The 27943-nt window shown below is 43.2% G+C and overlaps 2 protein-coding genes across 6 annotated transcripts in view; one reads left to right on the top strand and one right to left on the bottom strand.

The window, feature by feature from the left end:
* Window positions 1-27943, bottom strand: part of Hiw (MYC binding protein highwire) — a 506468-nt gene that overhangs the window by 5754 nt on the left and 472771 nt on the right. Inside the window, exons 31-45 of one of the 5 annotated variants that reach the window (XM_076793421.1) lie at window positions 9520-9742; window positions 8314-8676; window positions 7754-7960; window positions 7479-7684; window positions 7254-7404; window positions 5847-6207; window positions 5568-5766; window positions 5304-5509; window positions 4781-4846; window positions 4268-4357; window positions 2736-2965; window positions 1136-2656; window positions 908-1079; window positions 435-820; window positions 7-136 (exon numbers count right to left, since the gene is read on the bottom strand). In XM_076793421.1, coding sequence (XP_076649536.1) covers window positions 7-136; window positions 435-820; window positions 908-1079; window positions 1136-2656; window positions 2736-2965; window positions 4268-4357; window positions 4781-4846; window positions 5304-5509; window positions 5568-5766; window positions 5847-6207; window positions 7254-7404; window positions 7479-7684; window positions 7754-7960; window positions 8314-8676; window positions 9520-9742 — 4511 coding nt within the window. The remainder of the gene's footprint in view (window positions 1-6; window positions 137-434; window positions 821-907; window positions 1080-1135; window positions 2657-2735; window positions 2966-4267; window positions 4358-4780; window positions 4847-5303; window positions 5510-5567; window positions 5767-5846; window positions 6208-7253; window positions 7405-7478; window positions 7685-7753; window positions 7961-8313; window positions 8677-9519; window positions 9743-27943) is intronic. The other 4 variants (XM_076793424.1, XM_076793425.1, XM_076793423.1 and 1 more) reach the window with 4 other exon arrangements.
* Window positions 13850-27943, top strand: part of LOC143357157 (uncharacterized) — a 53643-nt gene continuing 39549 nt past the window's right edge. Inside the window, exon 1 of the mRNA XM_076793433.1 lies at window positions 13850-14417. Within this exon, the coding sequence (XP_076649548.1) occupies window positions 14211-14417 (207 nt within the window). The 5' untranslated portion in view covers window positions 13850-14210. The remainder of the gene's footprint in view (window positions 14418-27943) is intronic.

Genomic DNA, 27943 nt, shown 5'->3' with positions numbered 1-27943 from the left:
ACTTACCAAGGGGTGGTAAAAGCATCAAATCGGCAATAGTTTGTAACAAAGTGTGAAAAACTGTTGGCAACGGATTAACGGACTCGCCTGCTATCACCAAATCGCTTAAGGGATGCTCGCACACGTCGATCATGTCCTTGAAAATTAAAAAAGTGTTAGTGATATTTAATATAGATGAAAAATTTTAACATATTAGCTCTTGGATGGCGGACGGTTTTGACGATTTCATGGCAGCCATAGCTGGATCCATTCAATTTCTTACGTATTTTTAAGCCCACTTCTTAAAGATCAATGTTAATCGGATCTAATATAAATAGCTAATCAGTTAAATTGATTGTCACTGATCTATCAAGGTATTCTATTTGGTATCGTGTGTATTGTTATTGAAGCGCACTAGTAATATCGTAGTATGCGTTAAACGCTGTCACACTCACATGCTCGTCTCTTTTCTCGGCTCGATTGTCCTCGTCGGTCGAATCCGCGGGCTCGGGTGTCACTACTGGTGTCAGAGAAGCAGAGAACCACCAAAGCAAGTCATGCAAACAAATCGGTTGGGTTACACTCCTTAGCAACCAATTTAATGCCTGCATCGCGTACACGCGACAGGCAGCACGCCTTAAAGCCTGCTTCATGGCGAGCTGTAAATGCTGCAAGTTGTGTTGCTGAAGAACGAAGAGCATCACTGGTCTCATCAGAATTTCTATTCTATCGTTGTTCGCTGCTTCCGTTTGACTCGTTGATACAATCGCTGATTGGTCCATCGAAGGTACCAATTTTTGAAGAGCTGCGGATGGATAACACAACAGAGACAAACCGCTATCTAAACAAAAAAACACACATTCCCAGGTTATAAAAGATTGTATATGTATACATAAATAAATAAATAAATCTCTAGTATTCTACATACTGTTGTTCATTTCACTGCTGCTGTTATTCCTCTTTCGCATGATAACGACTCTGCCATCGTTAGTGTTTCTGGCCCAAGAAGCTCCAGTAGACATAGACACAGAACGATGGAACGTGCCTCGGCCTTTGCCACCTTCGCTATCGCTGTCACTCATCGGATACTCTGACAAAGGCTGCAAAGAAGGACACGTTATCATACCACATTATACAAGAGATAGCAATCTCTTACCCTCCCGTTCGTGCTGTTGAACATGGCACTGCTCCCGTCGTAAACCGACGGATGTCCATTCTGTCTTCTCAACGCTTCCTCGTAGTACCTTTCGTCGTGACTTTGAGAATGATGAACTCCGAGGGCCTGCAAACACTGAAACGGACCTGTCGGTGGGAATGGTCCAGCAGTGTCCGGAGGACTATAGTTTTCAGCAACAGACGACAACGTCTGGGACGGTCGCCTTTGCTGTTTCGGAATGCTCAATCCGGAAGCACTGGCCAGTTCCAACAAGAATATGGCGTTGTTCTTCATGACGATGTGTGTCTCGTTGCCGTTCGGACTAGAAATCGGCGACAGGATCTTCCCGGAGCCGTTTTTCCGTTTCGTAATCCCCGTCAAGAACTTCTTCGCTAATTTGAGCTTCCGTGCTCTCAGATACTTATCGCGGCATGTATCACAGATTAGGTACCACGAGCTTAAACCCACGCCGCCATCACCGCAATTCCCTGCCCAGCCAATGCAGTGAGTCCCTCCACTGTTGTATCCTTTTCCTCCCGCGTGCCATCCGCAGCCAGGGTGCATCATCTTCATGTGATAAGTCACCGGATGCGGAAACATCAGGCCGCAAAGTTCACAGATGGTTTCGCGTTCTATCCCGGCCTGCACTTCGGATCCCGTTGCCTTGCCAACCGGTTTGCATTCTTTCTTCTTCCGGTTCCCTTTCTTCTCGCGGTCCTTCAGCTTCTCCTCGCGAGGTCGTTTCTCCGGGGCCGGTTGCTTGCTCGACTTCACCGTTTGAATCTGCGATATGGGGCTCGGAAGGACCGACTGCTGCTCTATAGCCTGAAGACAGTTGGTACTCAACTCCTCCCACAGAAACACCAAGCTCTTCAAGGCCGGTGGCAGCACCGCAACCGTTTGGAACTCGGGAACAGCTCCGAGTTTGCCATTAGCCTGGCCTTCATCTTTCGCGCTAGAATCCTGTTTCTTGCGGTTTCGGTTCGCGTTTGCGTTCGCAGCAGACCGTGTCAAGGTCTCCAGCGTGCTGGGCTGTATGTGCAGGTAATTCCCGGCGTTGGTCACCTCGACGGAATGTCTCTGCCTGGCTTTTTGCTCCTGCTCTTCCTTGTCGTTCGGTTGTACCACCGTTTGCCTGGTCACCACGAGGGCTCCCTGCTTCGGTAAACTAGGGTGGAACTTGAGGAAACTGGCACAGGCCATGGCGTCGTGCACGATACCCTCGTGCCAGAGAAACGCCGCAAACACAGCTCTCAGACACTCTGCTACCGATGGACTGATCGCTTCCTTCACCTTCTCCTTGCTCAGGTTCAACGTCCGACTCGGGTTCGGACTCTGTTGCGAACTGGCCGGAGACATCGCTCTTTTCGCTCTGGTCTTCACCATCTTCGTGTGATCCCTTCTGCTCAGCTTAGGCGACTGACGCTCTTCCTTCGGCCCCGTGGACCCGATGCTGAAGTGGAAGGAGATGTTCGTCTGTGTCTGTGCCTGAGACACCTTCCGCGGACTTTTCTGCGAATCCTTCGGAAAAAAGAAGAGGATTTGTTGTTGTATAGTTAGGATTGGCTTTAGTTGGTTGGTTCAGTGACGTTTTACTTACTCCATCTTTCTTCGGCGTGTCCGGCGGACTAGCTATACTACCCTCGGATCTTATTTGTAATGAACTACAGCTCGGGCTCGGAGACAGGTCGCGAGTGTTGGCAGTTATGCTGACAGCGCTGGGAGATTGCGAAGGATCCCTCGTTATACTACTGACCAAGGCACTTGTGTCGCTTTGCGTCGAACCCCGTCGCTGGGACGTGGCCGTGCTGTCCATCATGCCACCGGAAACTTGAAGAAGAGTGGGGGCTCAGAAAAATTAACTACAGGGTCTTTTAGAAACCTAAATCTAATCTCTTTCTCTGCTTCCTAAAGCAAGGATATTGTTGTCTCACCTTGACTTTCAAGGACAATGGACACCGACAGATGAAATGTATTATCCGTGGCTAAAAGTGTTCGATGGAAACTCTGTCGCGAGAATTATTAAAATAGTGAACATAGAAAATCTGTTTTTTAAATTGTTTCAAAGTTTTCATTTGTAGCGAAAGAAATGGTCGTCACTTTACAGGATAAGAAGCTGAGAACTTCGATTTTCGAGGTATAATTAAGAATAGTTTTTTAATATACCACTATTTTCGATCTTCAATGTCTGCAAACAATTCTTTCATCGATAACGCTAACGTTTTTGGCTGGACACATTCTACCAGGGATAATAGTTCATCCCGTGTAGCGCTCTTTCGCAAACTTCATCGACTATGGATATTTATACAGAAGCTCGATGAAATCGATTAAAAATTAGTTTGCTCTTTTAGGTATTTTAACACTTTATCTCCTGGTGAAGATTCAGCAGTCTTTCAAGAATCACAGATTAATGATTAACACGTTACTTTTTAACACGTTGATTGAAAAATCCCGCAACATCAAAGCAGTTTAGCTAAATTTTATTCTTATATTTACATTTCCGATACAGGATCTTGTTCCATAGAGAAAACAGACATATTGAAGTCATCGGAAGGTACAGTAGAAGCAGTTCTCGTCCGCGAAGGGTTAAATTCTTTTTCGTTGTGGCACAATTATTAAACAACTTATTCAAGTAGGTTTCCGGTAGATAAAGCGTTAAGAGATTTCTACAGTGAATACTCGATGTATGTCAACAACAGGGATCTTGCCAGCGACATATATCGTCCAGGAGATAGACCCGAGACGTGTTATGTTTGCACTCCTCGGCGTCCGAGGCGTCTCGAGCTTCGGAGCGCCTGACGGGGTATACCTCGCAGTAGTGGGGATAATTCCGCGACGTTTATCATCCAGGTCTTGGCGACATATATAAAGAAATCACTGTAGAATGGAATTAAATGATTTATATTTGATGGGAATGTATAAGATCCATAGTCTTCTTATTAGATTCGTGCAGTCTCGTGCGAATCGTGAACGAACGTAACAGCGATGACTGAATGAGATTGTGACATTGCTTGATGATTGACCATGAGACGAGACACTTATGTGTTAAATCGTGATTAAATACGTGATCGATGCAGTAGTAATTATGTTAGTGTAGAGTCAGAGAGTACAAATGTATGTTGTTATTCTTACCTAATGGGGAGAGGCCGACACTTCGGGGGGAGCCGCAGAGCACAGGGCTGCTACTGACACTATCTCCCCCTGCTATCAAACTTCTCCCACCTGACAATTTTCGATCAATTGTAGAATTTATACGTGACGTGTTATCGTTTAAAAATACTCTAGATTTACTGTGTACATATCTCTCTATATGTATCTAGATCTCTCTATATTTATAAACTCGTATGCACTATTTGAATCTTTAATTGGAGAAGGGATGCTGTCGGCATCTGTGTGTGTGGTATGTGTTGTGCGTGCACAGAACGAAATGTCTCGTGAATCTCCAAATACTGTTCGTATCTGCATGCAGTTTCGGGTCTCCGATAAATAAATAACACTACGGTGCGATTGCATTCTTGAAGGAAAACGTAATCGGTGTGGTGTGAAGTAAATAATTGCGAACTCTGAACAACACAAAACGCTATAACACTATTCTCGACTGTACAAAAAATGAGGATTATGTTGATTAGGAAAGGGTCGAAGTACCTGGTGCATGAGCAGCAGGAGGGAAGAGGCAATTACCAGAACCAACTGGCTGCCGACTGGACCCAGCTAAGAGCAACATTACTATATTTGTTATAACTAATCCCACAAGAGGTCTGGTTTTAACATATTTATACAGCCTACGGTATCATACGTTTCTAGAAATAGAGAACATCGGAGACAAAGAGACAAAAAAAAAGGGAACTGGCTTATGGTAAAAAGACGCAAAATGGTGAGTTATTCTAAAAGATAATTCATTCCACGGAGCAGGGGAACGTGGAACGGTATACGGTCTTACAAGTGTCGGTAACGGGTTTCTCAGCTTCTGAAATGATTCCCTCTCCTCAGACCAGTTACGGTGCCGAAAGTGTGAAGTAAGACACACACATGAATGTATGTGATTAAACGATGAGACCATAGAAGGAGAGAAAATAGAAAGAATCGCGACACGTAGCTTCCGTTTCGTTTCGTTTCGTTACATTTCATTTCATTTGTTAATGGTTGTTTGCGAGTTGCGTATACGTACCGGGTATCTGTACCGGGCTAGAGGACGGGCTGTGAAATCTTGGTGACCCACCTTGGGGATTCTTCGGCGACGAGCTTCTCGACAACCTTCTCGGTGTCTCGGGCGGCGTGGGACCGTTGCCATTCGCTCGGCTCTCGCCGATCGCTTTCACCAGCTCCTTCACGGACACGCCGACGAACTCGGAAAAATCCCTGCAAATGCCAAAACTATATGACGAAACTAATCTAACTGCACGCATCCCGACGGTTCATTCTTTTTATCCACCTGCCGGGCGAGCTCCTCTTCTCCCCGTGACACTTGTCGTCGCCTCTCAGCCACTTTTGAAGAACGCTGAACTTCCCGCCGCCACCACCGCCGCCTCCGCCACCCTCTCGTTCTCTCTCTTTCACCACCCTCTCTTTGGAATGCGGCTTGGAGAATTTCGGCGAGACGTCCGTCTTCTCCAATGTCGGCTTGTCGCTCACTGAAATATAATACGATCGGTGGTCAGTCGTGACCGGTACGGCATGCGTGCGAGTAGAACTCGATCTCGTCGAATTGTACCTGGAGAACCATGTTGATTGTATGAACCAAAAATAAAGAGATTCGTGTTGCTACCTTCGCCAGACTCCGCTGTGCTCGGCGTGTAATTCTGCGGGGTGAAATTGAAGCCCTCGTGACTCACGGAAGGCACGGAGAAATCGAAACCTTTATGACTAGGTGAAACGGACGGATCGGCTATGATCGGTTTCTTTTCCGCCGCATCGTTCTCGAGATCGTGCTCGATTTTCATGTAGGTCACGTATCCGAGTTTGGTAACTGCGAGGGCCCAAGCCTCGCCATCAGCGATTCGACCTCTGTCGAAGCAGTACTTGGACATTGAATCGTCGTCGAGGCGGACCCAAGTACCTTCGCTGTTCACGAACTGAGAAACAGACAGGTTAACTTGAACAGGGTCGTTTGTGTTCCATTTTTCAACCCTTGTACGTTCACCAAGGGGAGGTTCATTCGTTTCGCGCTTCAGAGACTGTGAAGTCTTCCTCTTTGGTTCAATCATTATTTCTTTGGTTTCAATTGTTTCGTTGAGAAACACTTATCGATATATTTGTATCATTTTTCTGGTTAAAATGAGTCCAAACACGATACAATTTGCATTACGTTTACTTGTTTAATTCACGATTCAATAGAACCTCGATTATCCGAACTGGTGGTAATCCGTATGTAAACAGTTCAATTTAAAACGATCCAAGTTTAACACAATTTATTCTTCATACAGATGTTTAATTCACGATTCAATAGAACCTCGATTATCCGAACTGGTGGCAATCCGCATGTAAACAGTTCAACTTAAAACGATCCAAGTTTAACACAATTTATTCTTCTTCATACAGATTGGTCAAAATTTAATGTAATTTTGTGATCAGGTGACTGCTCTAATGTCCGAACATTGACGTTCCACTGAATAGTTTAACTATGTTCTGGATTAAACAAGTAAATATGATCCAAATTGTATCACGGTTGGTATCATTCTAATCAGAAAAATGTCACAGATACGTTGATACAATTTCCATTAAAAAATCATTAGAAACCATCAAAATCATTAGAAGTTTCATTATTGTCTTATATCAAGGGATAGTGTCTGTACACGATATAAGTGACTTTTCGGTCCCGAAGTTTTCACGTACGTCGAGCTATTTGCGTTCAATGCAAAACCTGTTAAGTTAACGCTCCTTGATTGAAAATGAGACACCAAAGAACAAGATACTTTTATCACATTGCGATTAGAGATGAAATTAGACTAAAAAATATTGTTATGCGACTTCTAAGTTACAGGGGGCTACAGAGGATTAACACAAGAAACGATTGGGGATTAACGATGAAATTATAAGTTTCTTGGATCAATGTGGAGAACCGAATTTTTTATGTTTCGAGGGTCGTACGAGGGTTGAAATAAATGATACCAAGACCCACATATTCCTGAATGGTCACGGTGTTGCCGGGTGCCAATATTCCCACCGGTGCTGCCTTTAAATTTGGTCTGCTCCTAATATTGTGGCCGGAAGCACCGCATCTTACGACCACCATGGTCCTAGCCGTGTCGGAGGTCACCGTTTTCCTTTTGCTGAAACGTGAAATTGTGTTTCGAACGACACAGAAAGCTTACACCGAATGGGGGTTTCAGTCTTTTTAGCGTACTCATCGACCACTTCGGGCCTCTTGCGGGAACTAGTCTCCTTGATGACTTGATCTAAAATCGATTTCGGCTCTTCAACTGGAAGAAGCAGGGTCTTCCCCAAGTGTTGATTATACTGTAGACACCAGGCTTCCAGATGACTGCTGTTGCAGTATTGCTTTATCGTGTCCGCGTTCAATCTCAACCAAACACCGTCGTCGTTATGAATCTATAAAAATGGAACGGTTAAGAAACCCTTTGTTTCTCTTTGCTCCTCGAACGAGAGAAACAGAATCACCTCGTCTATGAAAGCTATAGTATCGTTGACCGAAATGAAGCCGATTTGCTCGCTTTGCAGAGAGGGGTGGGCTCTGATCCTGAGACCGGCACTGTTCTTAGCTACGAATTTTCTGAGTCTGCTCGGCTGATGCTGTGGTTTCTTCACGACATTTTGAGTTGGCGGTTGCATCCTTTGCGGCGGTTCTTTTACTTCCACTTTGTAGTTCTGGAAAATCCGTCGAACCACGTTCTTTCATTGCTAATTCTATATATTCTTAATCCTTACGGTGACACCCAAAGGTATAGGTGATTTTGAAATTTCAGCATTTAAGATTATTTTCGTAAATCTTTATCATGATGAAAACACGAAAATTGTTAAGCGAATTACAGCAAACAGGTACCCGCTTGTCAATGTAAGGGTTAAATGAATCAACCACAAATTGACGAACGAAAATATAAAGCTAAAATGAGTGAAGTATAGCCTGAGAATCTTTTGTGCCATTATATCCGAAGATTGGACGAGCGTTGAAAGAATTTCGCGGCCAATTTCTTGGAATATGGCGAGGGTCGCATACTCACGTCTTCCATGTTGTATCCGTCGACCGTGATCATTAGGGAGTACCATCCGACAGATGACGGTGTCCAAGTAGCGCTGTAGCTTCCGTCACTATTAGGTCTGACCAACATGCTCTCGCTCGCCCTTTTTATGGCCGGCGACATGTACCGTAACTCCTCGAAGGAATAGTTCTGATAAGCCTTCATAATGGTGATCGCGTAGAAGCAAGTCTTGTTGTTAACCGTCACCTCGTAGGGTACATCGAGCGAAGGCTGAGGATGACCACCGAACGTCATCGGATCCGGCTGAGAGATTCGTCGGATTTTTTTCCCTTGCTCGGAGTTTGTTAAGGCTTTCTTGTCGATTGGGACTGCCTTTACCTCCATCTGTGAAAGATTTCTTCATTCGAACAACTATCGATTTAATTTACAGCAATTCGTGGCAAACTTGTACTTGAAATCATTATCGAGTTCTCGGACAAAGCACTCTTAACGCTTTACGTGTATACTATATTACATTACCTGCTTTACTTGCATTACACTACATTATTACATTTAACTGTCGGTAGTCTCAAGAGTACTCGTTTACCTATGACGCTAAAGAATCTAATGGTACTAATGTAAGAGAGAAATGCCTAGGAGGATTAACGATTTATTGGAAGTGGAATGGAATAATATCTTATTTACAAGATTTATAAAATAAACTGATTACAGGATAAATAGAAAAACGTACTGTTACTATCGAATTTTATATTCTAGGATTTTTTCAAAACGTGCATAAGCCATAAATGCATAAAGATCCGCAGTCTAGTTGTTATTTTGATTCCGATACACGGTTTCCGCCAATCGTCTTTTGTCAGGCGCATCCTCGCATCTATCCTACACTAATAATAAAGTGATATTTGCCAATCGAATTGAGGATTAATTACGTCCTTCGGTAAAGTCAATTTCAAGCAATAACATCAGACGTGTTACGTGTTATGCATACATGAAACAGACAACAATGGAGAGATATACCACGCCGTTCCAGCGTGGCGGATTGAATATCGATGCCATTTCATGTTCATCAAATGTCAAAAATGTCTTAAGATGTTATGTCACACCTTTAGAAATTAAAAGGAAACATGAAATATTTAAGAAGCCAAAAATACATCATTTATGGAACGACCTGGTAGTACTAGAATTAATGCTTGATCGAAACATAGGAACAAGTGATTCTACATTTCATACCTTCAAGTTGGGCACGTGGACAACGTCGCCATATTGGTCCTTTGTGTAAATGGTAACGATGGCCGGCCAGCCGCACTTCATCTCCTCCTTCGAGTACAGAACCTCGCATTTCGCGGGATCCACGAAACTGTCCGGTTGCAGCCATCTTGCGAGACGTCCTCCACTCGTGCCAGCTGTGCACGAGACGAAATCTCGAAGGAAGAGTCGTTCGTTCGAGTGACAACTGAAAGCAGAAAATAAAGTCCTCCGATTACACGAATGAATCTATTAAACGCTAAACGTTTTAGTATCACAGTGACTGAAGTTTATCGCGAACGGGCGATGCAGCTAAAAATTGATCATGAGCGTCGTCGGGGTCAAAGAATGGATCCAAACGAGGATCGTCGCAGGTTGTCGACTCGTTAGAACGAGTTTCCGAGTTACAATGCCCCTAATTGGTGATCCGTTCCGCGGGCCTCGTCTGGATAGATCACGAGCAGAGGACGATGCTCCTCTGCCAGCCAGACAATCGTTGCTTCCCCTAGCGAGTCATCGTCGGAGTCATCCCTAATAAGGCGCAATCACATCGCAATTCTGTTCTCCGCCGCGATGGGTTCCCTACCTATACTGTGCCATCACGCCTCGACCGATTTCGCTCGTGACACGAGCAGCTGGAACGACTTCTTCGTACCATTTAAACCTGCTAGTTCCGAAGAACCGCGTTGCCAAACCGGTATCGAGCGAACATCGATACATAATTAATTAAAAACGTGACACGCGAGAGAAACGAAATCTTCCCGGAGCGATAACTGTCAATTATCCACATACAGTTTCGTAACCTGTCGAGCCTACTCTTCTTTACGATTGGACAGATCGTAGAGGACCATTTTCACTTCGAAGATTGCTGACTTGCAGGAAGGCTATCAAAACGCTAAAGCACCGGATCAATTGAACGAAGCTGGAGGCTCTCACAGGCACATGACGAGAATAGTCTCGAGTGAATGAGAATACGCGTGACACAAAGCGAAGTCACGTTCGCCTTATTTATGGGAGCTTCGTGTCGCAAATCTGTGGCCGTGACGATGCTTTAATGGGCCATTTTTGTTCAAATCGTTTTGATTGTACATTCTCGAATGCTTTTTTAGTAGAATAAATGACCAAATTTTTTAGAATTCAGTGCACTTATTTGTAGACGTTGGATCATTATTTATAATTTTTTCTAGACTGTCGTCGTCAAAATATTAGCAATTATTGATCGAGAGAGCAAAGCTTCAAAATGCTCCTAAAGTCTTCTGACATTAAAAACTGAAAGCAGAATAACCATATTTACATACCTATATATTTTTCAAAAAATCATGAGATCTTTCATTAAAAAAAGAAATAGAATGGTGCGAAAATTCATAAATATAGATGGAATATACACGAATACATCTGTAAAATTTCACGACAGTGTGTTATTTAATCCTTGGCACAAAAATGTGTTTGGACTGTTTATATGCTATATAATGTTTATTAAATGCTAGAACTTTTTTAATAGTAAATAAATATGTTTTCTGGCAGGTAGCCTGAGAAAAGTCTCCGAGTATAAAGACTTAATTGGCACTCGCGTTGGCCTCGCTAGACCGGCCAACGTAGAATAGAGGCATCAAAGTAAGAGCGACATAATTCAGAGGATCTAGGGGTTGAAGGCGTTCGGAAAGGTGATATCACGGTCGTTTCATCCGTCGTGGGCGTCGATACCAATTTTTTAAGACGGTGACCAAAGACTATCCTAGATGAGGGTGTCGTTTTACCGATCGACCCAGTAATAAGAGCCGGAAGAAGATCGATGGACGGAATGTGAAACGCGATCGAATGCCGGAGGACGAGCGATAAGGATGCCGTCGAGGATCGAGGCGTACGGTGCAGAAATTGGGAACGGCGGCTTTAAGGTCAGGCTCGATGTGACGTATGGTCAGCACGTGGTCATTTCGGAAATGGCCACTTCAGCCCTGGCGTCAGGTGTTTCCGGGTTCGGGAAGAGCGTTACGAATGAATGGACGTTTCGCATGTGTGACGCAGACAGGCTGAGAGACGCCGCCGGGCCAGGAGTTGCACGGACACGCGCAATTTCTCATGGGAAATTAAATGGCCAGGCTTCTGCTCATAAAGCGAAGAGCTACGTCGCTGTCTACCATGAAAAGCGACGTGGCTATGAAGAGACGCTTTCGCGGACCGAGTCGTCCCATTTTTACGGTGCCCTGTGTGCCGCGCTGGCTTTTCAGTTTTCTACGAACCGGCCATAAAGGAAGCTATTTTGCCTTCCAGCGGCCATGCTGCGCACCCTTTTTCGCGTAATTTTTGGAGAGACATTACTACAAACGCACCGCGCACCTGGTGGATTCAGTACCGTTGGTTAGCCAAGCCTTGACAATTCGGGCAAAGAATTTGTTACGTGCTTGCGATCTTATACTGTATGCTTCAACTGGATTATTGGAGTTGTAAAGATAACGTTTTTTTTTTTTTTTTTTTAATAAAACGTAGTGCTTTTAGGAGGTATGAGTGCTATAAATGTTCCCGTTGCTTGAGGAAATATGTAAATTTATACGTGTGCTAAAAGATTATTTACTTTTTATCGGGAATTTCCGAGACTTATGAATGTTCTTCGTTCGAATAGTTATCAAAAGAATAATAACTGAAGCTTGTCCAAAGATTAAACAAACGTGGGAATACCCAATTCTTTAATCGGATACATTAAACTGTATACGCGCTCATGTTTCACTTATTTTTGCTAAATATCTCGACCAACTCATGACAAGTGACACAATTTTTGGTCCAGCGATAAAAATGGGATTTTAGAGCAAATGAAACAAATTTTATCAAAACTAAATCTACCGAGCTTTACAAAGAACTGGTACGTATGTCGCCTCATAAAAATGACAAGATTGAATTTATTTAGATTTTGTGCAGTTGATGTTATAATACGTGCTCTACTAAAGATATTTATTCAATCATTTCGTATGAGGACATCTTTATAATTTCAATAACTGCAACATAAAAAATCTGGAATCATTCATTTAACCCGTGATGGTGGGTTTATTAAAAATTAATCTTTTGTACTCCAAATTATTTTGACTCCAGAATTCAGACATCTCTGCCCAGCTAGAATATTTTACTTTTACGATTATAGTACAATAAATTTTAACGGTATCTCAGAGGGGACAGTAGAGTGCAAAGAGTTAATTGGTTAAAAATTTATAGAAATTTTCTCAATATAACTCTCAATATAAGTCCCGCAAATTCGTCCGGTATCTACCTACATCAGAAATAACCCAATGCAAATATTTTAAAACTTTACATATCGACACCCTATTAATAGGATTTTCAATAATTGTGCTGCACCAAACGGGAGGTTAATAATCGTCTTTTACAGAATCGTGGGAAATGAAATTATTAGATTGCGTTACTGAAGGTGAGTTGGTTCATGACTGAAGTTGCTATTGCTACGGAAGAGTCTATTAAAAAATCCTTAGCTATGGATGATAGATTTTGGAAAATTATGAAATAAGCACCGGTAGATACATAATGCGTTAAGTGACCAAATCACGTTTATCACCCTGTATAACAAGAAAAACCAAAACTCTGTGAAAGTCAAATCTACAGACTACAGTCAAGACTACAATGTTTGCACACCATCCGTGTCAAAGCGATCCGGATCAAAACATCACGCGATCGTAGCCGCAGAGGGCATCGGGAACTTTATAGAAACGGATAAAATTGCAAATAAAACGCACAAACCGATATCAATTGCAGTCGACCAAGCGCGGGTGCCCTCGAACGACCGTGCAACCTGCTCCTGCAAACCGCACACGAGCCACTGCATGTTACGTAAACCTCGGTCACGACGATCCGTGTTTCGCGATGGTCAGAGTCGTTTCGCGGGTAACTTGGTCAAGGTCAGTCCTCGCAGGGCACAAAGTGCGGCGACCCTGCCGACCTGCTCGAAAACCGGTGCGCCGGCTGCGGCAGAGGAGCGGTTCCCTCTGGCTTGCCCCGGTCATGGTGAACCCTGCCGAACCGGTGCCGAAGAGTTTTCGCCCCTCCGTGCAGCCGTGGCAGGCTTGCCTGGCTTTTATCTTCGAAAAGACACGAAGAGGGAGAGCACGCGGGAGCGTATAGTAGCCAGGCGAAGGAACACGGTTCTTGGTGGGGAGGAGACACCGATCGTGCATGCCACCGACCACAGTTTCAAAGCAACCTCCGTGATGATCGCGTCAGCTGGCCTCTAGTCGCCCCACCTCTACGGAAACGAGCCGTCCGCGCGCGTGTTTCGACTCGCTCGCGCGACTGTCCTGAGCGAGCAAGTCCTCTTCCAATCGTCGCCAGGCAGAGTTCAGCTCTTCGCGAGCTGTCCGTTCGAGAGGAATCCGGTTCCCCGCGATCGAGGGTAACGATCGATCAGCCTGGAAAATTCCGGAGAGCACAGTAACTCCCTTTGTTCGGTCCTCATCACCGCCCGATGAAGGCGGCTGCTTGTAGGATCGACGCGGCCAGATGTGAAAGTTCGAAAGTACCCCGGAGGATCGACGCGAGGATCCATATCGATGGAAGTGCGCACGGTGTGTCGTAAATGATGTGAGGAAAGATCTACGGCGCGGGGAAATCGAAGCGGATCGATCGCGGCCGAGGAAGAACGCGGCCCTTTGTTCCGAGTGATCTAGCTGGATCCCACGATGAGCGGCAGGAGGAGAGTGTTCAGTGCCCTGAACGGGCTCAAGTGTGATCGTGCGGTCGTATGCTCGGTGTTCATGTGGTGTCTAGTAGTTCTGGCTGGTAACGTCGAGAGTGCACCGCCCGGGATATGCGCGATGGACGGGTGCAACTGCACCGTCAAGGCACACCGTTGGATTAACGTCAAGTGTGTCTTCTCCAATGATCAGGTGAATGAAACGCTATGTACTTCGTCACTAACCCACCGCAAGTCGTCGCGGTTCCAACGTCGGTGACGACATTTCTGTTCGCGATCGATCGATCGATCGATCGGTTATTGTGTTTTGCCGAATTGCCGATCATCGCCGATGATACTCGCGACCGCCATGATTACCGGCTGGTAACCTGCGACGCAAATGTACGGACGATGACTAACTCCCTAGGTTTCCAAGTTCGCTCGTTTGGGATTATGACTTTCGGTATCTCTGGTGGAACGGACCCTGCGATCTAAAAATGGAAGGTCGTCTCGGCCGTGCGAGCTTCGGTCTCGCACCACTAAAATCTGGAGACAAAGATCTTACTCCAGATTTTGAGTATTTCGTTTCATATCTAGGCAATGGAAGGAAAACTTAATTTTATATTATTATAGATGGAAGGAGTCAAACTTAATTTTATGGATCACGGACACACGTGGCGTACCATCGATCCGTTACGGTATTATATTGTATCAGCGATATGGATCAGCATCGATAACTGTAGTTTAGGGGGTTCCTATAATCTAACACAGAATTCTCTATAATTGCGCTATAGCGAAGAGTTTTTCCTTTGAGTAAGTCAAGTTCACTATTAAAATATCAAAGTAAGTTTCATAGTTCACTGATACACATTGTGTACCATGGGTTAGAATATTATGCTGTTGTCGCCCAACACAAAGTCGTCTATAATTGCACTACAGGGAACAATTTTCCCCTATGAATTAATCAAGTCTAACATTGAAATATTAAATTTTATAATTCACCGGCACACGTGGCGTACGAACAGCAGAAATACTGCGGTATTATCATATTCGAAAATGGACGTCGTTGATCAGCATCGATAACAGTAACACAGCAGACTGTTATCACCAAACGCAAACTTGTTTATAGTTGCGCTGTAGAAAACAATCTTTCCCCACGAGATAATCGAGAACACTTAGCGTTGTGAGTCAACCGGCAGACATTGTTGTAGAAAAATGGTTTCCTCCGTAAACGGATGCGTCTATCTCAGCGGGATCTCGAAATTACCCGAAATTGCGAACGATCGGCGTTCAAGGTGAACGTTCGCGAGTTCTGCGAGCTCTCGAACGGTGAAAGTTTCCGGAGCACATGGACCCCGTGGAGATCTTGTTCCAGCTGGAATTAGCATATAAATCATTGGTCCGTGAACATGTCGAGAATCACACAGCAGGGTGCGCATGGTAGACTTCGGCCCCGAACACTCTACGCCCGACTTCTATGGGGCACGTTTCGGAGCATTATACATATCCGGAGTTCCACTTGCTGTTGTCTCGTTGTCAGCTGCGCTCGACTGGATGCAGTTCAACCGATGCGCCATACGCCCTGGCTAGGAGACCATGTTGCAACGCGCAGCAACCGGCTGCGGCTCCTTCCTTCGGGAACTTCCGCGAGAAACTTAAAATCATGCCAGACGCGCCTGCTATCAACGGGACGGGTTCACACTCCCTTGGATTTTCAGCTCTGCGCGTTTTCTTTGAGCTAATCAATTGTTAGATTATCTTTTCTTCAGATATAGATTATAAATAGACTGCGAATCTTTATAGAAAATAAAAATGATCTGCATCATTTGCAGTGACAGTAGCCATACAGAAGATAATCTTAATAAGTTGAAAGTAGTATATCGAAGTTCTTAGATTCTTTTAATCTTCCTACTTATTAATTTACTTCGTTACAAAGCAGTTCGATTCTGCCATCGATTGTAATGGAAATGTATTGTTTTAGTCCTATGGGTATTACAATTATAATTTCAACCTAGTCCTCTAGGAGTCGTATTACAGAAAGTGGTTGTCAAATGTAATAGAATTAAACGCTTTCATTTTTGGAACAGTTTTTTCTCTACATTTGCATGGAAGTATAATGAAATAGTTGTGTCAATAGAGGTAAGATTTTTGATGATTGATAGTAGTCAAAATTGTCCGATACACTGGGCTGACATGTTCCAGAGAAAGTATACCGGTTATTCCCACCAGATGCAAAAATAATTCTACAGAGGAGAGTAGGACATACATACAAACAATGTAGCAAATCAAGTGGTCTTACTGAAGTAAACATTTATTTAGAACAAAGAACTCCAGAACATTAAAATATTCGCTTCACTTCATTCGTCCAAGTTTTTTCTTCCACGAAGAATCGAAATATCTCAAAGTCTGCCAATACTCGCACACGTGCACTGTCATATTAGAAGACCGGGCGAACACCTTATACCGCGTCCTGGTTGGACATATTCAGTGTCGAAAAAATTTCTCAACCTGCCCCGGTATCGGCTTACCGTGTCTCCCCTATTGTTCAGTCTGTGGAGTCTAACGAGCCTAACCCAGCCCCGAGTATCCTTTCGACTATTAGAGCCACGAGTTCGCCGCTTCGCTCGTGAATAGTGGCGTAGAAACGAGTGGTTCGCTGAATTCGATGATAAACTCCAGCGTCTAAATATAGCGGGGAAATATATTTCGAGCGTAGTGGTGCAGTTAGAACGACGGGAGGAGAGTTCGTATGTTAATTGTACGTAACGCGTCGCCGAATTGACGGTGGTCTCGATTTCTGAGGTCAGCCGTCCGGGTTAAATATCGATGCTACGCTTCGCGACTGCGAACTGGGCCCCTGCTTATTGGCTATCTTTATGCCGATCTTAGAGCCGCGTGGAAACGCAAGGATAACCAGTCCTTTGCCGTTCACGTTTTACGAAATAACGCCGCGGCGTTAATTATAAATTTTACAGGAGTCGTTGGCCCCTCTCTGGAAAGAGTTTCGTAATATCATCGCGACGGGTTTGCTAATAACCGTTTATTTATAAGCGAGCGGGAGACCGATCCCGTTTGAATTAAAACGGCCGAGTTCTGCAGAAGGAACCCGTTTCGAAAGTGATAATTAGAAAGGTCACGTTACCGCGTTGAATAATTTCCACGTGCAATGGTACCGTGACACTGTTAACGGCCAGTATTTTACTGCTTCTTTGTCAAGTACATGTTCCCCGTAAGCCGGCGGCAGTGCCGACCATGTTTCGCATTATTGAAAGCAATTTCTGCCGGTCTGACGAACGCCTGTCGCGACGGGCGTAGGCGTGACACGCATTGCAATGTATACCGGGTGTCTCTAATCGTCGGCGAACATGGAAGCGATTAGCAAGGGAACTTTTTAAGCCGCGACGATGCTGTGCCGCTTCTTTCTCGCGGTTCATTGACACCGGTTGGCCCGACACCGGGCCTCTCGCACGGCGAAATATACTTCCTAATCGAATCAGATCCACCAACCAACGTCACTTATCATTCCACCGTCGTTAATTCCATTTACAGACCGTGCTGGCGCGCGGTTGTTTGCGTTAAATGCCTGACAAGCTTCCTTTAATCGTGGGCTTTGCCCTGGCTGCATGCGGATCCACGTTGAATGGAATACCGATGCGATTACCAGTCCGTGATTACATAGCAACCTGATCGATTCGCATTTTTTCCTAATTGTAGTATGCTATTTGAGCCGGAGAAATTGCTTAGAGATGAGGATCTTGTCTGAAACCGTTGGTATCAACGTTAAATACGTTTCAAATATTGAACTTTTTGCGTTAGTAGATTGCGGATTTTATACATTTATGGAAAGAATTGTTTAGTGAAGTTCAAGACCCTCATTAAGCCTTCATTTGACCCTCATGTGTGGACTGCGGATGTTATGCATTTATGGAAAAGGTGACTGGTACAATTTAAAACAGTGAAGAGATTAGAAGAATTTCAGGGCCGTCGGTATATTGTTTCCTAACTCATTTTTGCTTCGTATTTTGAATCAATAAATTCTGTTTCATTTATATAATGTCAGAATTTATAGAAATGAATTTTGCAACACAGGCAGAAAGAAATCAAACGTTTTACAGCATCTGAAAGCAGAAAGTGTATGACGGTTGAAACATGAAGATTCGCTGTTTTATCAGTAGGTGCCTCCATTTTGAAAACAAATAGAACAAAATCATCACGAGTGTAGCTTTATAAAGATGAGGTAATATTACAAATAATACAGACTTCTTAAAGTATACTAAAAAAAATTTCCGAATACCAAATTCTGGATTAGGAATAATAGTACCAAACAATCTAAGGTTAGTAATAATTACAGCCTTTCTAAAGCAGACCTGGGCACTTCTGAAATGACATGATTTGGAATATCATTTCAAATATCATGTTACTTTAATGTGTAATTACTTCTATGCTTGTAAACAGTTTTGAAATAACATGTTATTTTCTTCTATAATGATATGAGATATAATGAGATAATGATATCAAGTGACTTGAGTATCAGATTTAAGTCGTGTTTATTTTGAGGATCATTTCTTTTGACAAACTTGAAATGAAGAGATATAAAAATGATACATTACTTATAAAATATTATATTACTGAAATTGCCAATATCTCAAGTGAATCGATATTATCATGATTTCTAAATAACGGTATATTGAAAATAACGATGCAATAGTTATTTCTTATTTTCATTTATAAGTATAATGCGTATAATACCACTAATTTGGAAACAAATAAAACAAAATAACTATCACGAGCAGATAAGCAGGATGAATTACGCCAAAGCCAGGTTAGCACGTGGTAGGTACGGAAGTTCGACTCTTCTGTGCACAAGGATGTTTTGTCTTAGCTAAATGGATTATCTGAACTCATCAACGGCGAGAATAGAAGCGGATCGAATCTGCTAGCGAGGATGATCAGGGAACAATGCCAGGTCTCAGACACTGAGAAATATCGTGGAAGCGATGACAAAGCGCCGTTCTCCTCTCGGTGATTTCCAGTACGGGCAACCCCTTCGACCGGAAGTCGCTCGCAGCGGAAGCCGGTTAGATTTAGGCGAACGCAACAGAGACGATTTCGTGGGACCTATCACGACGATCTACACGGGTCCGGCTTTCGCCTGGTGCTCCTATGAATGCGTAAATATGCTGACTCGTCCACGAAATTCTTCGAAACGATGTTTAACCGCTCGAATAGTACTCTAGCACTCGCGTGCATTGTCGGGAAAGTGTTTCACTACTAATCGGATCTCGCCACGCCCACTGTTCCTTAATTGTTATTACGGCGAATTTTATGCGTCTATGACGGAAATGAGAAAGTACAATTTAACCCTTAGTTGGTATCGTTGGGTTCCTGACGACCCGTGGCTATTATTACTAGGCAATTAGAAAATTAGTTGTACAGTTTTCGCTCTACGTGCTACATTCAAATATTAATTTTGTTTCCCGTGTAGGCCTTAGATTGTTATTGCGTTCCGATTATATTTGTTAACATGTCATCATATCAACTTAAAACAGAAAAGGCGTCAAGCGTCTCTTCAAAACCTCCGTACGATAAAAATTCGATCCCAATGCATTAACGTTTCCAATGAAACCAACGCAGGATTTCGCGTTGCATACCGATTCTCGTCATTCATATTTACTATTCCGAATGCATAAAAATGTGCAGTCCGCTTGCATCCCTCCGCTCGCACCGTTGACCCAGAGAGGGAGCCGATCCTGCGACCGCGACGCTTCAAATTTGCCGCGCTCGGGATTAACGTCCGGCTGTTCCCTGACAAATGGCCGTGGGTATCGGTAATTCAATTGCGAACCGATATCGACGCGATCCGCACAAATGATCCCGTCAATTAATAACGGAGGCAACGCGTGCCCTCGATTAATTCCGCCATTCCGGCGTCGCATCTGTCCGGCCCCGCGGTACAATAACGCGATGCAAACGTTATTACGATCGTGCCGAGCAAATAACGTCGACGATCGGAAACGGTGAGTGTGTCCGTGCGAACGATAAAAGCGGAGGCCGGAGATGAACGTTCTCTGCGTGTACTCTGCAGAGATCGAAAGCTGCCGACCACCTTCAAACTGATTCAACCCCCATCCGCCCCTCATGTCAATTTCACACATTTTTGTTTAAAAGAAGTGATCTGAAAATTGATCACTGCTTTTAAGGAAGTACAACATTTTTGAGACACCCTATATAACTGATGATGTTGAAGACTACAGCGTTTACTCGATATATGTCCAAAACACGGGTCTGGCCAGGGACATATATCGGCCAGGAGATACTATTCTTTCATCCACGCCGAACGTGGAAAAGGACGGTTCTATACGGACGTTAGATAGTTCTGGGACTGTTATCGGCTATGAATTTGTGACATGTATAGAGTAAACACTGTATTTGCTGGTTTAATTACAAATTTTTTTGAAACACGTTTTCGGAGGTATTTCATGTAGACACGTTAATCTTTCTATTGTTGCTAATGTACCTAACAGCTGTTCATTCAATTTAATCGTCAGAAACTAAGTATTTGATATTCTCGGTTATAATAGAACCAGTTCCGACGTCAGAGAATAATAGAGACATACGAGAAAATTTACTAATAAAACTGGTTCAGTAAAATACGTCATCGATTCTCAAAAAGATGAGAACATACTGACCCCTGAGTCCCGTTTCTTGTTGATCCCTCGTCGTATAATCATCCTGTGCGTCAACCATATGGGACATCACCTCGGGCTCTAATTAGCCGTAATTATCGAAAACGGTTCGCCGAAAACGACTCGATCGTGACCCAGGCTCGCAGCCGTGGATTTCGCGGGAAGTTCGAAAGCTGGCCCCGGGGACAATGCTCCTCGAGAACCGGTCGCACCTCTGCGGGCCTTTTATTGGTGGACCGTTGGTCCTCGTCGGATTAATAAATTGATGGTTCGCTGCGTGTCCGACACGAGGCAGAAGGGTGCGGGGGTGGACCAGATCGCGGTGGGAATTTCATGCGCACAAAACCGACCGCGCGATGCTCGCCGCTGCGAGAGGACACCGCGTCGAACTCTCCTCGACTGCTGGCCCAATCCTTGCCCCGGCTCAATTTATTCACAATAGGCTCTTTCAACGAATTACTGTTCGGTCCACGACGAATCTCTGGGTGTTACCGAGCGGCCGGGCCGCAATCATGCGGGCACTGTGTCGCGAGAGATGGGACGCGAGGGGAAAAAATTATGGGTGCCGTTTATCATGCGACCCTCCGTGGCCATCCGACTTCTCGTCGATCCCAGTACGCCTTGCTTGTTCTCGCTTTTTGTCGATTTTCGACGATTTTTTCGGATACATTTATCGGGCAGCAGTGATAAGGTACGCGCGATCACCCGGATCCGTTATCAAGGGATTCGTTAGATAGGAGCGAGGATTTTTTGAATTGTCTGCGGGACCTCTAACCTTAGTATCGTGGCTGTAGATTGTTGTGAAACTCGTGGAAAATTCATTAGATTCGAGGCTCGGCGGCTTGATCTGATAAGACGATAATCGATAGTTTACATCACTCGGACGAACGAAGGGGTCAATGCTCGCTTGAACTCTTGTTGGATCGGTGAATATGAAAGCAAACATGTCGCACAAAAGCGGAAAAAAGAGAATATCGAATACAGCACGTTCTCTTATAATGTCAGACATTTTTTTAAAAAGATTTTATTGGATTCGTCTGCATAGATCAACGATTTGTCATTGCAACAGTCGATTATTTAATAAAATTCCAGTTGCATTAAGTAGTTATTGTTCTTCATGAAGTATTGATATTTGGGAATTGCGAATACACAGGGATAGTATGCCACATGTATCCCAATATCTTATGTTAATTTTATACACTTAGCTATTTGAAGTCGTAGCACACATCATAATATTCTGAGACATCATGACTTTTTTCAGTTAAATTGTTTTACCTCTCAAATGTTCCTCAGGGTGATTATTCACTCACTTACATCTTTTGCATATTGTAAAACGATCGATTTCTTTCTGCGTTGTGAGACATATTTCTTTAAAATATGACATTATAAATTAACATAATTTGTTGATTTAAAGTGGATGAAGTATTATCTTGGACTCTTTTATGGAACTATTTCTGAGCAGCCTATTACGATGGTTAACATTTCGCAAAGAAGGTGAATTGCATTTAATAAAACATTTTAAAGTGGGCAACGAAACAAATGGTGGGAGCAGGCATGTTAAAATCATAATTCAAAGTTCGAAGAAGATCTATATTAAATAAATATGATTCTTCCGATAATTTCGTTTATTTGATCGTATGCTTAAGGCTCTTAATGCAATTCAATGCAAAGAAAAGATCTAAACGACACACAGAATTTCATATATTTAAAAAAGGTGTTGTGTGGCGATTATTTAAACAACTTCTCTTGTGCTGATTCTAAAAACTCTGGGACACGCCCCGCACAAACAGTCTACTCAACAGGTGAAAAAATCGTTCCAGGTGAACGCACTTTAATCTCTCCCAGAATTGGAAAATATTCTCTGCACAATTTCGTCGTCATAATTGAGTGGCACCGTTCAAAACGGAATCGTGATCGGCGCGGGATACGGCGTTTAGGCTGTCTCGACGAGACTCTTCTGCCCGGGCATGCGTCATTGCAATTAAGCCACGGAAATCCTTCGTAGAGGGAGCGGGTATCTAAGCTGGCACCGGTTAACGCAACAGATAACTTCGATAACCCAATAAACGGGCTGGATCGAGATTGCAGCACGCAGCGCATTATCGGTCCGGTGTCGGGCCGGGCCGGGCCGGACCGGGCCGGGACGATCTGCACCGGCTGGATGAATTATTTTAGGCCAGGTCTCGGTGCACAATACGGTGTACAAGCATCTGGCCCGAATGCGGTTTGCCCGCTTTGTCTGGAGAACTCGCTCGGGGGCGTAGATATAGCCGACATCCTGCTTCGTTCATTCCCGACGATAATTCCCTGCAACACCCCGCGAGCACACTCGAGTTATCGCGATTGGTCACACGTGCGAAGTGGCCCGCTTGCTCGCCTCTTCTCTCTCTCTCTCTTGCTCTCTCCCTTTTTCTCTGTCTCTCTCTCTCTCTCTCTCTCTCTCTCTCTCTGTATTTCTCTCTCTTTCGCACTTTGATACTTAGGCCGCGTGATTCAATAGGCCCGCTTGTAAAATCGCGGCTGCAGATTGCGCGCTGCTCAAGCGTCCGCTTAACGACTCGTCGATTGGCCAAGCAGGATCCACACGCGGTTTCGACACTCGTTACGACCTTGTCTAGTTCCTCCTCGCTCGAGAAGTTAGTCAGAGATTCTCGTGGTTTCTTAGGTTTGCTACTATCTTCTCTTCCGGTGGTTTAAAGAATCTTACTGCGAGCTACCAAACCGCTCGTTTGATGCAGCAATGATGAACCGTGCTGAGATCGTAAGTTGTCGAGCATCTGCACACTGTATTAATATATTATTGTAAACAGTCCAGGAAATGATGATACAAATTGTATTGTTATAAATAGTCTAGCAGAAGAGACTCTCTGGAGGGAATAAGATGGATGCATTTCCATTTGCATAAGATGCATTTCCCTCGTCCCTGTGCTATCTTTAGTTTTTTTATTCAGTTTGTGCGTGCTCGGCAACTTATGATCTCTGTGCAATAGCTTTAGCGATTTTAGTGAAAATATGTGTGAATGGGGAATTATCATATTTAGATAAACATCAATAGATGATAATAAAACATTAGGGAGATAAGAAGTATTTGGAAATATCGATTCATTATTTCTAACTTGCTAGAATTGTGTAGAGGAAGGAATAAATTTCTGTCTAGCTCCTGATTCTTGCAATTAGTACAGATGATTCTTATTCTAAAGATCCGCAGTCGAGTTGAAATTTTATATCGTCGTCGCATTAAAGTGCTAAAGTAGAATTAGATGGCAAACGTGCACAGAAGTGTCTAATGTTGCAATTTAATGTCATAAATAGACTCTGGATTTTTAAAACTGCAGTTTCTTTTGTCTTTGTGTTTTTTCGTAAATATACATACATGTAAGTAATAAAGAAACTGAGGCCACAGACACGATTAATGCGATGCCTCATAGTGAGATATTCATTCGAGTGACTAACTCCGTGGATACAAAGGCTGAAGTTCGCTGAGCAGGTAGTAATTTTAATTTGGACAACGAGCTAGTCATCCAAAAGTACTATGATGTTAACATTACTAACTTTTACCCTTTTTGTTCAGCCTTTTTAGGACATACTCCTACAGTTAGAATGTATTCTAATGTCGGTGTTGTCTACCGCTTTGTGTTGCCATTGTTGGTTTTTTAATAGTATAATTTGACATTAGTGTTCTTTCTTTATTGTTTGTTTAAATCCTAAAGTTCAGGAGTCGTATTGTCACCAATGCAAAAATAGTTCAGAATATCAAAATTAAATTTCAGAACTGAACGAGATTTCTCTTTCTTTTCAACGACTTCATAAAAGATTAACTCGTATTTTCCAACGCTGCATTTAATTATTACTTTCTAATTATTTCTACATTACGTACTTCTCTAGAAGTCTCCCATAATTTTCTCTCAGTAATTCCTATCCATTGCTATATTCTAGCATTTCTTTTTACAGTTGCTTAGTCCTAATTTTCCGATCATCAGAATCTTGTGCGATTTAAATGTCATGCTTGTAAAAAGATTGTTACAACGATTACTATGCAATTTCCTTCCTGTCGGCTACCAATCGCTATCCAAGACGCTGTTACTCGGTTGCTTGTCTCGCCCAGTTACTCATCGGCGGCTCGTTAATAACTCCAGAAAAATACAGACTAATTGCGGGAACTATTTTCCGACCGGTCGAGCCAACACACGTCGAGATTCTGTCCATGTCGTGAAAGGAAATGTCGCAATCTGTGCACGTGAATGTTGATTAACACACTCGCAGCCCCACAGTCGAAGCACTCGATGACTTATGTGTCGGCAAAAATAATACTCCGACACGAAAGCTTGTGTAAACTTCCGACTAGCTTACCAGAATAAAAATAGCGCGTTTAATGGCTTCATTTATCGTGGTTACTTCTCTGTTAAAAAACAGAGTGGGAAATTAAACTTTGTAATGAACAACAGCGACTACCAGGAGATGCAATTGTTTTTCTGAGGACCTAGTTCCTCGGAAAATTCATTACAAATATGTATAAACGTGCATCCCGATATTAAGAATGTTGCTATCTTTCGTAAAAATGTATTGAAAAAAATTGCAATTCTCTATGAAATATTTAGGAGCATTATTAAGCACTTCTGTTACATAGGTTTCTATTTTTTAAGTGAAGGAAAAATGTTAGTCTTCAAAAGCGGAGGAACTAGATCACGAATATTTACGGTATATAAAAATTGTTTGCATTAATTGTAAAATGCATAAGCTACAATAGCCGTTCATTTCTTTTGTAATAATTTCAGTGGATTGAAAATAATACAATAGTTCTTCTAAATTCTTTAAACGCTCTGATTCTTTCGTATTTGATCGATTCACGTTTGCCACAAATGCATAATGTCTGTATCATTAATTTCGATTTTACGCAATTCTGTTGCGACACTGTCATACTACGAATACCATCGACAAAGTCCGTAATTATTCCACTTTTCCCTTTCATCTTATTAGTGCAACAGACATTCAGTTTGCATTCTGAACGTTCCTCACATTTTAAACAATGCCCTCTGCCGACGCAGCATTAAGCTCGCACGAAACAGCATAGCAATTATAGTGCATCATCCCTACACTCATAGTATTATCTAAATTTACAGGCGGTGTTCTCGGAGATCGCGCCTCGAGCTCATACTTTAAACATCTCTCATACCTTAAATATGAGTCGTTGGCACGTTCGCAACTTCGGATGCGTCTGGCACACGGCGTTACAATGAAAATGCGAAACTTCGAAAATTAATTAAATTTACATGCAATTCATTCGATAATGCGCGCGCAATAATGTCACGGGAAGTTAGTGCAACAGGTTTTCGGAGTGCTTGCCTTCGCTTGAGATTGTGCGCCGCCAATCGACTCACAAATTCTATTACAGCGTGTCGATTACGACGTGTGTCTTCGCACTGACAGTTTTATAACTACCGGGAAAATCTTTTTTTTTTTGTGAACAAAATGGTTGTTTTCGTTTATGATAGAAACCACAATTTCACTTGAAATGTAATTATTCACGCGAAATTAAAAAGAATTTAATATTTTCATTGTAACATGTCGAAAACCACATAGAACTTGAGATACAGATAAAATTTATATTTATTGCACGTCCAAATTTACTTTTTGACGATATAACTGGTCATTCATATTCACTATCGTTCTTTCACTTTATTCAGCATAAACTACAGCGCATTTACGTTGATTGTGTCAATACTTTCGTTACGTCAATTTTATTTGTTTTACTGTTCGTTTTCCTAAATGCTCACGATTGAAAAGTAACTCGGTTAAATATCGTTTAACGATAACCTAAAAAAGGTGAAATATCTATAACAGAAAAATAAGATTTTATATTACAATTTATTCTACAATTTCACGATTAAATCGCTCCACTTTGCATTTTTAACAAATGAAAATGAAAAGGATGTAAGGAAAGGAATATTCCCAGAAGAAACGTGAGCCAACAACGAGTTTCCCTTTCTAGTTTGCGCCGATGCCAACTATGCCGGTCCCCAGGGTTAAGACCAGTTTTTTTTCTGTTCCCGCATTTCCGGCGCGGGTGCAGGTTTTCTCGATTTTCCGCGCGGAAACGGAAATTCGTTTCGGCTCGTGTTACAAAGAAGGCGGCGCGGCGTTGTAGTGTGGGAGTCTCGGCACACTCGGTTGTCTTTGTGATTTATCGATCACGATCTCGGCCAGATTTCTTTGCCAGATTATGATGGAATGTTCGCACAAATCACCGCGCCTTCGGCAAATGACTAGGCGAAGCACCGACCTTGAAATATTGGGATTCAAGTGTGAAGTGCACCGCGGCGGGAGCCGGAAGTCGTGACGATCAATTTGGATGAACGTTCTGTTGATGTCGAGGGCAATACTGCCGACAGAAGGATCCTCGTGGCAGCTTCGGCTCGCGAGAGGTGCTCGACGTCTTCGAGTGCTTCCACAATCTCTGGCTCTGTTTCAGAACCCGAGACTGCCGGGAGAACGTGTTTCACCAAGCGTCTAATATCCTCGACGCGTTTGTCATAATTGTCAAATGTCTGCGCACCGTTGCAACGGACAGTGCTAGATCCATTGGGGAATGATCGCGAGGGTTCGAGTTGGCTTCGCAGCGAGAATTGTTATAGTGGGTCGTCTATTTCCTCCCGCCCTATTTCAAACACACTTTTACGGGGTCCAGAAAGATTAAACTAAACTACTGCCGACACGTACCAGTCGTACTTCAACCCTCCGTAGTGTGCTTGCAAACACATACGGATAGACATCGCTTAGTCACTACAACTTGGATCCCAACCATTTCTGTCACACCCTCTCTCTCCCTCCGGAGAGCACACTTATACGCCATGCTATTTCCTGATGCGGTGCTTCTATATTTATCATATCGTTTCTATACTATGAAAATAAAGAAATTGTCGTTTCGCAGGAAACATTTATATACCTCAATCTTTACAGAATAGAATTTGTTTGCATCATTTGCAAGGAACGAGAGTTGAATAAAAATATATTTCTCCTATTAATCGTTTTAATGTGTTGAACATATTATAACATA

Source organism: Halictus rubicundus, chromosome 9, assembly GCF_050948215.1.
Source record: "Halictus rubicundus isolate RS-2024b chromosome 9, iyHalRubi1_principal, whole genome shotgun sequence".
NCBI lineage: Eukaryota > Metazoa > Arthropoda > Insecta > Hymenoptera > Halictidae > Halictus > Halictus rubicundus.
Note: the sequence above shows the minus strand (reverse complement) of the source record. Positions and strands in the feature narration are given on the sequence as shown.